This window comes from Cheilinus undulatus, linkage group 18 (genome assembly GCF_018320785.1).
Source record: "Cheilinus undulatus linkage group 18, ASM1832078v1, whole genome shotgun sequence".
Classification (NCBI taxonomy): Eukaryota; Metazoa; Chordata; class Actinopteri; order Labriformes; family Labridae; genus Cheilinus; species Cheilinus undulatus.
The window spans coordinates 18,114,729-18,128,075 of NC_054882.1; the positions used below are offsets into that span (position 1 = coordinate 18,114,729).

The 13,347-nt window shown below is 39.5% G+C and overlaps 1 protein-coding gene across 1 annotated transcript in view; it reads left to right on the top strand.

Annotated features, from left to right (window-relative positions):
• Nucleotides 1-130: 130 nt before the first annotated feature.
• Nucleotides 131-13,347, top strand: part of efna2a (ephrin-A2a) — a 160,122-nt gene continuing 146,905 nt past the window's right edge. The window contains exon 1 of the mRNA XM_041813124.1: nt 131-1,197. Coding sequence (XP_041669058.1) covers nt 1,055-1,197 — 143 coding nt within the window. The 5' untranslated portion in view covers nt 131-1,054. The remainder of the gene's footprint in view (nt 1,198-13,347) is intronic.

A 13,347-nucleotide genomic window follows, 5' to 3' on the forward strand; every position in this document is an offset into this window, starting at 1 on the left:
ACCCCGCCCGCACAGAATCGAAAAGAGAGCGCGAGATAGAAAGAGAGAGAGAGAGAGAGGGGAGGGGGATGTTGTATTGTGCTGGTGGGGGGGTTCCTCAGACCGATTCAGGGTGCCGGTGAGTGTCGTTGCCGCCATAGGTGGAGGTTGCAGCGGAACTTGTTCGGATGAAAGCCGCGCTGATGAGCGGCTCCCCCGGCTGCGCTGACACCAGCGTGACGCACAGAGCGCGAGGGCGCACCGCGGCTGGAGTCACATTGGATTAGAGCCAGAGACAGCGGAGGGAGCACCAAGTTGAGATGCTGTGAGAGCTCGTGGTACAGTGTGTGTGAGGAGGAGGAGGATGCTCCCGTCTCGCGCTTGTTATTGTCTCATAACTTTGGGCTGAAATCACCAGAAAGGAGCGCGCTCTTGTCTCTGGATGTATTTCTTTGAAGTGCAATAAGTAGAAAATTTAAAGAGTGGCAGTTTTTAGGCTGTGGGGAGGTTTTTGCAGCGCGAGAGGAGAGGAACAAAGCGTGCGCCAGGCTGAACACCAATCTGGGTAAACAAATATGACGGACGAGTTTGACGTTTTCTCACGGCTGCTGATGCGCAACGAAATAACGGACAGATTTACAAACCTCGGCTGATCCTGGATTGCGATTCTAGCCTGTTTAACATCTCTTTGGAGAGGAGGGGAAATTATCCCAGTGGCGCATCGATCCCCCTGCGCGTAATGGGAGAAAAGTTTCGGACCTTGTAGAGGAGTCTTACTCACCGACGACTCGCTTCTAACTAACATGTGAATCCCTCCGCGGCTGACAGGAGTTTGAAAGTAAATTTGAGTAATTCAGTATGACTTGAAACAGCCTCGGGGTTATCAGAACTCGCATTAAGCCAGCTAACGATCCATGAACCGCCGACCCGATTTGTCCAAAGACGCGCAGACGGACATTAATGATCTAGAGAGGATTTCTACATCAGCTGCAGCAGCAGGAGCGAAGTGAAGCACTCAACACACTCAGACAGAGAAGGAGAGAGAGAGACCCCCCCCCTCCTCCCCTTTTCCTGGATGTCTATGATGTTGTGCCAGCTCGGGCAGAGGTGTGTGATGGAGGTGGTGTTGCTGACCATCCTGTCCTGGGTGTCCGTGTGGGCAGAGGAGAAGATCATATTTGACAGACATGCTGTCTACTGGAACAGCTCCAATCCCAAGTAAGTTTGACTCCAAATAATGCCTGTTTGAACGTTGTTTATCTCCCTCCTTGCAAGGTTCTCACATTAATAAACACTGGCAGCATGGAGGCTGGAGCACACACGTTTTTACCTCCATGCTGTCTCGCCACATCAGTCTTCCTCTCATTTATCCTCTTCCCTCTTTTTTTTTGCACCACTTGAGTATTTAGCACAGAGACAGACCCAAGTGGAAGTGTGCAAATGCAACCACACTGAATATTTTGTTCCATGGCACAAGGAGCTCCTTTTGTCTCAGACAATGAGGGCATCCTGCCTCCTCTACTCATCAGTGTCTGGAGATTTACTCCCTCTCCCACTCTCTCTCACACACAAAGCCATTACCTTTTCTCCTGGCTAATTTCAGCCCCACATGCCAGGGAACACAAGCGTGCATTATTGCTCTACGCAAATGAGCAAAACAACCCACATCCATAGAGTAAGGCTGTCAAGATTGATTGCATTAATCGTGATTAACTAAGATCCAGAATTAGTGCATTCAATTTTTAATTGCATGCTTTTTTGTCCCTCTGGTTAAGCCACGTCAGCATCTCCCTGCAGCCACAGTGATGTAAAAGAAGTCTGCCGCTGCTCCTTGATGTCTCATTTCACTTTAAAAAACTCAGACAGCTCAGTGGACCAGTAAAAAGTCACCTGTACCTTGTGTTTTCAATCCATAAGTTATTTTTTCCATGGTTCAGTTCATTATATAATCTTCGATCTGCTGATAACAGGTCTGTATCCAAACAGGAAGTCAGTTACCGACCAAAATGAGACAAAAATGTTTTATGTGCAAAATAGTGGAATTATAAAAGGGTGTAATTAATGGCAGAAATTCTGAGACTAATTGCGATTAATTTTTCAGTCCATAACAAGTTATTTTTTCTATGGTAATGTTAATTATATAATCTTCGATCCATCTATAGCAGGTCTGTATCCAAACAGGAAGTCAGGTACCCTCCAATATGAGACAAAAGTTGTCTTATATGCAAAGTAGTGGAACTATAAAGGGTGATATTAACTAAAGAAATTCTGAGATTAATTGCAATTAAATTTAAAATCTATAATAAGTTCTTTTTTTCCATGGTTAAGTTCATTATATAATCTTCGATCCATCTATGCAGGTCTGTATCCAAACAGGAAGTCAATTACTCTCCGAAATAAGACAAAAGCAGTCTTATATGCAAAATAGTGGAACTACAAAAGGGTGCAATTAACTGCAGAAATTCTGAGATTAATTGCAAATAAAGTTTTGATGGTTTGACAGCCCTACCATAGACAAACGGAGAAAGACACAACATGCACACACAAAATCAACACTCTTGTCTTTCGCCTGGCCTCTATTCATTGACATGGGGCAGAGCACACTGGGCCCGTCTGTCTAATGGTTTGTGACAACCTGGCCAGCTTCTCTCTCTCTCTCTCTTCCTCTCCCTCTGTCCCCCCTTTCCTCTCCTCTCCTCCCCCCTCCTCCTTTCTCCTCTCCCACTCTCTCTCTCCCAGGTAGATAAATAAACAGTGAAAGTGCTCCCTCTCGCTCGCTCACGGCTGAATTAGTCCAAACTAACGGCCCCGTCTCTCTCTCTGCATCAAGCAAACACACACATAGGGCTTACAGGCCCCGTCTCTGACTGCATCACTTTTCCACAGAAGGCTTCTCAAATATTTAACAGGCAGGGGGGAACATTTTCTCCCTTTCTCGCCGTCTTCTTTTTGGTCTTTCTTCTCCTCTCTCTGCGCTCCTTCCTTCCCACCACACAAACACAAACACCTACACATTGCAAACGTCACAGGATAAATTTAAGCTATACAGACGGATGCTGGGGGCGCTGTTATTCCATCAGGGTCGTACGCAGAACTTGGAGCAGAAAAGGGGGGCACATCAAAAATGCATTGCTGCTAAAGCAATGAATCTAGGCTCTGGAGCCCTGCATGGCGAGGTTGGTTCCCCCTGTTAGACCCTGGCACTGTCATTGCTCATGCTGTGCCTTTTTTCTGCACATGCACACATATATAACTCCATCCCGCTGCACTTGTGAGGGCCACTGCCACTGACAACATTCATTCCTCCACTTTAATCTAAAGCTAATTTTCTTCCTAAACTTCCAGGATTGGAGTAAGTTTGTCGAGCAACCAGCTCAACGGCTAAAAGAAGCGCTAACATCATCCTGGCTCATGAGTCAAACAGCTGATTCTGGTTTTACTTCCACTCGGGGTTTTATTTACCATGTTTTGGCCGCAATAATAGTGAGATCGTATTCACACAGTTGCATGCTGTGATCTGTGAATGCTGTGAAATTGCTAAAAGAAGTCCAGCAGGGTCGAAAATACGAGCAGTCAGAAGATCAGAGTGATAAACAAACTTACTGGGAAAGGGAAAAGACTGTGATAGGAATTAACACTGAGTATCAAGACAGAAATGACAAAAACAAATGTGACAAGAATGAAAAATCCTGCAAGAGCTTACCAAAGTCAAAGTATAAAAGGATATCCACAAAACTACTGCTTACAGCTACATTAAGCATGTGTTAAAGTGATATCATATGCTTACCGTGTCCATAAGCACTGAAGTTATTGATCCAACACACACATAGATAAAAAATATCTCATCCAGGGAGGGCCCATCCTCTTAGCTTTTCAGGAGCCTTTAGCCATTTCTGTGGGCAGTTCTGATGAGGGATGCTACTTAACAGGATAAACCTGGAATACCAGGAGGAAGAGATCCACATGAATCATGCCATTGCTACATGCCAGGGTTCCTTCAAATCTGTAAAGTCTTTAAAAGTCCTACATTGGATGTTTGAAATTACAGGCTATAAAAGTCTTTAAAAGTCTTATTTTTCCTTGTGAGAAGTCTTAAATTTTACAAAGCACATCAATGAATACATGTCTTTTGTTTTATAGCTACATTTATTTGATTTAATCGTTCTTTTTTGCATTTATGCATTTAGAATTTGAGATGTGCAAAAGAAATGCCACTCTTTTTGTTACGAATCAATAATTTCTTTTTTCTAAGAAAATTGTCACCAAAAATAGTTTCATAAATATTGATTAAAATGCAGAGAATAAAGTGTTGGAATCTCAAAAGTATATTAAAGTTATAATCATACCTTATTTGGCAGGCCCTCCTAGACAAAAGCATTATAGCCTTTTCAGCGGTTAAATCGGCCCAGCATACCTGCTAAAGATATGTTATTAATGACACTCTATGGCATGTTGATACAACAGAGGCATTAAATGTGCCAGAAATCTTTAAATTTAGGGATTTATGACCATAAAACACCTTTGTTCTAATCCATTTGGCTTTTTTAGAACCATGGAATAAATCGTACTATTCAGTCCTGGTCCAGTGCACCAAGAAATCCCACATGCCTTTAATTTTTGTTGTGCAAGAAGCATTATTAATTTTTCTCAGCTCAGATCTTGAAAAGTTCTTAAAAAGTTAGATTTTTACAAATGTAGGAACCCTGCAGACAACCATGCATCCAAGTTTTAGATGCCACTTTACATAAACCTGTTTTAAAACTCAAACATTGTAAACCATGTTTAGTTTAACCTAATTAGCATCGAAAATAGCCATTTTATTCCCACATAAGGGCATGAGACTGCAGGGCTGTGTGCAAACACAGAAGCCACACAATTTTGTGTGCACTGTACTTGTGCTCTGGACTCTGTGTAAGAAATACTTGGATAGTTCTACAGTGAATGTAGTGCCCGAATTGAAAAAAAAAGCAGATTTGATTAGTGTATATTTAATACCAGCAGTGGATTTTAAATGTACAATACAAATAGCTTTTCCTTATTCAGGCAGCACTGTTGTCAGGAAGTACATCTTTATATCTGAAATCATAAGGGAGGTTGCCTCTTTTTCCAAATGAATTGATGTAAAGCTATAGTTATTCTAAAAGCTGAAACTTTTAAATGATGCCATGTCATTTAAACACATCTATATACCTGTGTGTGCATTTAGGTTGTATTGTTTTAAAAGTTGACAACATTTAGGTCATGTCTTTTGCATATTATTTAATTATGTAAAAGTAGCAGTTTGGTAAAAATGAATAAAAATGTCATTTGAAATCATGTAGCTGTGGCTTTTGTAACTGAATATGTTTGAGTGCTGATAAGTGCAAAGTTAATAATTTTATCCTGTCATATCAGCACTCAAAAGAGAGGAAAAGAGTGCTGAAGTGTTCACAGAAGAAATTGTGGATGAGGAAACTGGTGGATGTCAGAATCTTTTTTAAAAACTGTACAAGTGGGTTTGAAGAACTAGTTTCCTCTTAGGAACAGTCAGTGGAGAATTTCTCTTGCTCTTTTTTTATCTGATTTCAGTCACATCCCTGTTATAATCCTTATCACTGCACTCACACTAAAAACACTCACCCTCAAACCCCTGACCATTTCAAAACACTAGCTTGAAATTGACAGGAAAGTATGATTAAGTTTGGATTTGTTTTCCATGTGTTTTCTGAGTGGGGAGTTGTCCCTGTGTTATTGATCCAATGCTACTGGCATCTCTGATATAATGGAAGCCTCTATCTTTAACACTGTATTGATGCCAAACACTTTCTAAAGAGCTAGCTGGTGGCTAACGGCAAAGCTTTGATCCAGTTTTAGTTCTTTGTTCTCCTGTGTCTTTCTTGTTGGAAATTCTTCCTGATATTTTGTTCCAAGTCAATCACATGGCTCAAGAAACTTTTTCCAAAATTTTACTCATGCAGAAGTCTTTCTAGCCCTATAAGCCAGACTTTTTCCAAAGCGTTAGCTGAGGGCTATTGGCACTGTGATTCAGTTTGGATTTTGGCTTTGTCATATTTTCTGTGAGAGATTTTTTTATTTTTTGTCTGATGCCGTTCACATCCCTGATATCATAAAATCCTTCATCTTCAAAACTATACCAATGCAAAACACTTGAAGGGGTCTACTGCAGGCGCCTTTTTGGCGGACTACTCCTGTGAGATGTCACTATTGTCTGAAGTGACAAAATTTGCAGGTACAGTGTATTTCCCATGATAGAATTTAATTTTTTTTTTTTCACAAAATCAACTTTATTAATAAGTCAGGTAGTTACATCTATAAAATAACCACATTGCAAAAATTAAAGACTAAGCAACACCAATAAAACAGAGATAAAGGTCAGAGCTCTAATCTGGGATTAAATTATGTACAGACCCATTTTACTAGTAGTAACACCAACAGTGTCCACTTTAGCTTTGTTAGCTTAAGCTAAAGCTAACAAAGGTATGCTTGTTATGTAGTTAACATTACTGCTTAGCCCTAGTAGCTATGTTAGCTTCAGCAACGTGAGCATTAGCTAATGTAGCTACATTAAGTATGTGGGTAACATAACCATGTAGCTAAGTTAGCTGCAGCAAACACAGCACAAGCTAATGTAGTTTCGTAAGCCTTAGCTTATGCTACATAAGCAACATAGCAGTTTCACGTGGATAAAATTTTGGTCTATGGAATTTGCAAAACTTCAAAAAGTGTACAATCTTAAACTATGTTACCCACATAGCTTACATAGCTATCGTAGCTTAGTTAGCTTAAGAGTGTGTCTCAAGTCGCATACTTATGTTAGTGAAGTGTAAAACAGTAATCTTTGATACTGAACAAAGCACTTCATCACAGCAGGTTAGTTTTGTCTTAAATCGTGCACTGTTTTTTTTTTTATTAATAAGAAGTGACGACGGTTTAACCCGCCTGCATCGTTCTTCTACTTCCTTCGTTAACAGCAGATGCCTAATTTTTATAGAAATTTGAGGGCTGTTTTCACTCACTTCACTTGTATTAAACTTGTATTTTATGCTAACATTATTTGCTTTAATAAAACACTTATTTTTCCTTAGATGCCTTATTAGCATCAGCAGCATAACAAATTAGCACAGAATAACACATTAGCTTGCTAGCTTATGCTAAAATTAGCTAGTGTGCTAGCATGCTAATAGTGCTACATCCGCTATGTCACCAATATGGCATTCATTGAAGGCGTTTTTGAGTGTGCTGGTTGTATATGTTTGAGTAACAGCTATTTCTAAGTTTGAGTGCACTTTTAGCTTTAGCTACATTAGATTATCATCATTGATTATTAGCTTTTGCAGATCAGGTTTTAGACTCTTAACTTTTGGTACCCTAACCCTTACTTTATTCCTTACCTTTACCTTAACTGAAAGTTTAATCTGATTTTATTTTGAAAGTTTCTTTCCTGGCATAGGTGACGTCTCACAGCAATATTCTGTAAGAGGGGGCGTTTGGGAGCCAGGCGGTCTTGAATCACTATCTATCCCTTAAACTCTTTCTAAAGTGTTGCTAGCAGCTAACAGCACAGTCTGAAACACTTTGTTTCCATGTGTCTTAATTGACACATACATTATTTCTGCACATTCACTGCCTTGTTAACTGTCGCGTGTTTGAACCATAGGTTGAGTTGCAGACATTTTTGCATTTCTGAAAGCGAGGGAAAAAACTTTATTCAACATCTAACTTTCAGTTTTATGTCCAAAAAGTTTTGTGCTGCTTGAAACCAGTTTTATTATTTAATAATGCTGTTTGCATAACTGACATAGATGCTGTAATGTTGCCTCATCTGATCCCCACATCTAAGCAACTGCTTTGATGAAAAAACATGAGAAGAAAAACAAACCAAATGCTATGAAGCGAGCTTTAAGAAACTTTGAGCCTGTATAATAAAGTCTTATTACAACTTCTGTTCCATCCATTGTCCTTACATTATATAATTAGCATAAACATAACACATCCTCATTGTGCACTGGTGTAAATGAGCTGTTCTGGATGTATTGTACTCTAGTGTAGAAATTTCTGCAGCAATGAAATGGCACAAACAGCTGCTAAAACGAACAGCTGTGTGTCTTAATTGATCACACAACATCAAGCACACAGCTTGTATTGAGCTCTCAGGACGTGTTCTTCTTGTGCTCATCAAAAGTTTGCTCCAAATCAAACAACTTCAGAAGGACTTTCTCTGCAAGGTCACAAGCGCCGACTTTGTAGAATTTGTAGGATTGATAATCAGTCACTGTTTTGTACTCCCAGCCAGAAACTTTCTGTGTTTTCAAAGACGTGACTGTGGGAAACTGCGTGAAGTGACAACTTAAGGAATGTGTGAGAGCAGTCTTGAAATAGAACCAAAAATAATACTGGTTACATCAGCGTATTCCAGGCATACTTTGAATCTAACTTAACTCTTTTAACATGGAGTACTTCCATGTTCCATCTGAGTTTTATGCATGGTTTCTTATAACTTAACGATTACTTTTATTTTTTTATCATCAAAAGCTCACATCTTTCACAGCCAGTTTTAAACATTTCACTTTGACTTTCGCCACTCTGACCAGTGCAGTTTTCAGCAACAAAAACCCCTCCGAAAACAGACTGTACTCTACCTGTCAAGGCCCCAACAGCAGTGGGACAAAGTTATCGACTAACTGGCGAATTTAGTGGAGCATTTGGCAGCTTAAGAGCCAGATATTTCCCTGGAGAGTGGTGGAGACTGAAAACAGGAGAGTGAATACTGGACAACTGCCGACTGGCCAGAAACAAGATTCAAAATGAATGCTTCTCGAACAAAGCCCTTGCCATTTGTGCCAATTAAAGGCTTTTTATTGAAGACAGGTGAAAGGATTCACGAGAGTTGAATGAAGCTTTTTGAGGTTTAGATGAGTTGGATGAAAATGGTTATTGGAGACATGCTGGGATTGGAGAAGCTAGTTTCCCGGGGTTGGACACTTAGGGTGGTGCTTTATAATCTCTGTGGCTACACGGACAAAGGAATTAATTAATGGAGACTTGGTTCTTTTGCTGAAACTCAATTATAACCTACCATAAAATACAGTGATTAAGACACTTTTATTTCCTATTTTTTTACCTAAAAAGTGGTACTATCTGTATACCAATGTGGCGGATAAAAAGTCTGAGACATGCATTAGTACTGTCCATCATCACATATTACATGCCACCTATTCTACCCAGTCAGGTTGTCCTGCAAAGACAACAGGGGCTAGAGATAGAAATTCCAGATATTTTAGTAGGGATGCACAATATTATAGGCATCAGAATAGGCAGATATTTGCTTGAAATGGGAAAAATTGTAAAAGCAGGATTTTGTTAATATTTATAACCATATTTCATATTCTTACTATAAAATTTTGCATTTATCAGCTGTAAATATTGGCATTTGTACATTTTTTAGCTAGCCTCTATTTCAAATACTTCTAACATTACTGTAGGAATTTATTACTAGTATTACATTAGTTAAAGATGCATCTCAATGCACTTTTTTTTACACTGCTTTGATTTCCCCGCACAAATGAGGTTATCAGAGGGCTTAGTGTTGATGTGACATCTTAGACAGCCAATCAAGCTCACTGTCAGAAGTCAACTTTACTCATGGTGCAAAAGTGTTGAACATCAAAAACAACAATCCCTCTGAAACATGAGCATAGGAGTCCCAGCAGTGATCACTGTACAACAGGAAACATCCAAACACATCATGGGAAAATTCTGTCCACATATAACCTGATTTAAAATCCACCAATCTTATCCACCATTGCTGCTATGTCCTCAGCCAGCAGTTCAGTTGTAAAGCTAGGAACTTATTTTTTTATTGTTGATATCTGATTAAATTAACTTACATTTACTTTTGCTCAGATTTATTTTTCTCAGTGTATGAACTCAGTGAAGTCAGTGGAGTCTTAGGTTGAACCAACAGACCTTCATCAGCTGAAGTCTTTCCTTTGTTCATCATTAACTGCAGTGCCAGAGTTGCTGATATCCTGCGAACTATGGTTTTCTACCTGCCGTTGGACTTCAGCCGACTTACTTCTCAGGAAGTACTCATCAATGCGGTGACCCTGCACTCCTTTCACCACAAAATTCATTTGCCCCTTTGATTGATGTTACTTTCTGCCAACCACAGGGACAAATCTGGAGCTTTATTTCCTCTCTACCTCTACTCCTTTTCTCCACTGGTGCGTTCAGTCTAAATCTATATCTAGTTCTGACCCCAGAGGATAGGTCCATGCCCCCTTCCTCCACTGAATTGCTCACTGAATGTATAGCCTTGTCCGTTCCATAAAAAGTGAGTTTTAAAGGGTTTTTAAGGACTGAAATTTATCTTCAAACTGTGAATATTTTACACATTTAAAAAAAGTGAAATATGCACTGTCTTAGGTGATTTAGACTTCATCACGATGTCTTGCATTACTTGAGGTTGTAGTGAGGCCAGCAGCAGGGTAGGAGACCCAGATGGAGTCCAGACTTTGGTGGTGGATGGATGTCTGATGAGGTGAAGAGTAGACTGACAGCTCTGACAGGTAAATAAAGCCTGTGGAGTGCTGGTTTGATCTATGAGATTCCTCAATTGAAGATGACAAGTAAGCAGTGGAGGTGGGAAGGTTGACTCGTGGCCCATGTCTCTGTCAACTTTCGGACAATCGCCATAGGCTGAGAGCTCACCTACTGTATCCTAGCTAGAGGTGCAAACTTTATTACAACCATATGCTACTTGAAGATAGAAATCATCATGGAAGAAGGCAGTTTTAACCTTTTTGTCCCTCTGGAACACCCCAAAACTGAGTGCAGCTTATGAACAGTTGTGACCTATAAGCTTGATTTTAGGGGTAACTAAACATTTGGTTATGTGAGGGATGTATAAAAAGGGCTATGCTTTTGTAACCCTCTTTTCTTATCTAATAACCCTCACCAGTTCTTCTGACCATGGATGATAAAACAAATAGAGTATATCTTCATACAGTGGTAAACAGAAAAACATAAACTGGCATGATGATGTAATAGTTTATCTTATACCACCTGAAGAAACTACACTGATTAATGATGATATTTGATGAGTACAGCAAAGTTTCAGTATAAATTGAATAAAAACATCTTCATAATATGAAAGTTAATTAAAAAAAGAAACAAGCTAGATAAAAACTTAGTTGGGACACAAAAAAATACCTGGGCATTAACAGCAGTTAGAACTTGCGAGCTGCAGAAGAGTAATTGTAGCATTTTGAGGGGGAAAAATAAAGCAGGACTTGAACAGATGGAGGCTTATACCGGATGGTATATTAGGAGAGTTGAAACAATAAAAATGATGATTGTTCCAAAATTTCTGGTTTAATTCCAAGCATTACCCGCTCCAATACCTTAAACAAATTTTGATTAATGGAACACAATTTTGTCCAACTTTGTATGGAATATTAAGTATTAAACCACAAAAAATCAATTCAAATCCTGACTACAGAAAAAAGGAAGGAGGGTTGAGAGTTCCAAACTTTCAGAGTTATTTATAAAGCCCTCATAATAATGCAGTGGAGGACATGAATAGAATAAGACTAATATACAAGAAAAGAACTTCTTAAGCTTGGGAATTAGTATAAACAATAGTTTTCTTGAAAATTAATAGATCCTCTTCATTATTTATCTTCTAGAGTTCCCTTATAAACCATCGTAAGAATGGATATTTTATCCATAAATCTTTTGTCAAGAACAAATGTATATAGGCCTATTATGTTGCGATTTTGTCAATGGCCTAGGGCTATGGTTCCCTAATGGTGTGGCGAAGCACACTGGTGAGCCTTGAGGCAAGTCTAGGTGTGCCTTGGGAATTTGTATAACAATAAATCATTACTATAACTGTGACTGAAGATACTAGAACAAGAATTAAAGAGGCTATTTTACATGGCAATAGATATGGTGTGCTTGAAGACAAAAAAAGCTGGGCTTCTGTGGTTTCATACATAGGTGCTCTTTGGAAAATTTGGGCTTGATTTGCTCAGTTCATTAAAAAATGTGTTGAATAAAAAATTTAAAAAACTGCAACTGTCCTTCAAAAAGTAATCCAAGGCACACTATAGTGTCATATGTAAATTAAAATGCCTTTATTTTACATGGAAAACACATTTTTTTAAAAGCCCATGTAAATATGGTGTGCCTTAAGATTTTGGCTCCTTGGGTAAAAAACCACGAACCCAGTCTGCGCTGGTAGTAGGGTTGCCATGAGACCCTGGTTGTGCTAAGGGTAGGGGTGTCCAAACTTTTTCCCACATACGGAAATATATAAGGATCAATATAGAAGGCCACTTTAATATACACAAGGTGAGGTATATGAAATTTTGTAAAACCAATATAATGTAGGTTGAGATCTGCTTCGTGACTCAGTATGCCTAAATTACTAGTTCAATCAGGAAACACATGGTTTGCATCTATAAATATTTCTTTATTAGGTGCTATTAATTAGCATTAAGTAGGAACAGCACGGGTTCCTGCTCTTCCTATACCAATAAGGAAAGCATAAGACAGGGAGAGAAGGCGTCAATGACAACTCAGCAACATTGATTAAGTCAGAAGCAAAGTGAAGGAGGAGCTGAGGTGGAGGAGGAGCAGAGCATGGCCAGGCAAGAGCAGTTTAAGTAAGGTAGCATGAGAGCGATTGACCAATAGTGTGTCATCAGCAGATGAAAGCTTGCATTAGATCAGCTGATCTGGCCCTAGCTGCCACTAGCTCAGCCGCTCAAAATTATTGGTACTGCGATTTGCTGCCAAAACTCTTCAGGGAGTTAGCAAACAAGATACTGTTATTGTGATTGCCAATATTTTTACTATGTACAGTACTATCTCAGTTTAGTCACAAAAAAAACACGTGATTTGAGCTGAAACTATGAAGTACAGAACAGTCAAGCACAAGCTTCATGTTCAAATGTGGGCCATATTTCCTCCTATTCCAAGAATTTGCAGACAGGCCAATCAAAATTTGACCGTGGCCCCCAGGCCATAGTTTGGATACCCCTGCCTGAGGGCCTGAATACTGCTGAAGTGGCATACGAGTGCCAATCTTGATTCTGACCACTCTCTCCAGCCTTGGGTTGTGGCACATCGGGCCCCGTGATGAATCTTCAGCGCCCTACATGCCTAAACCTTATGCACAGGACTGTATCTTGGGCTTACAGCTTTAAAAATTCTACTTACATTTCCACAGCAACATGTCCTGGATATGCCTGTAACTCAGAAAAATCTATAGACCTCTGACTTAGGAGCTGCTCCAAACTGAACTGAAATACATATTTTATTTTCCAATCATATTAAAGTGAGAAGTGAAGTTTCAGGAATGGG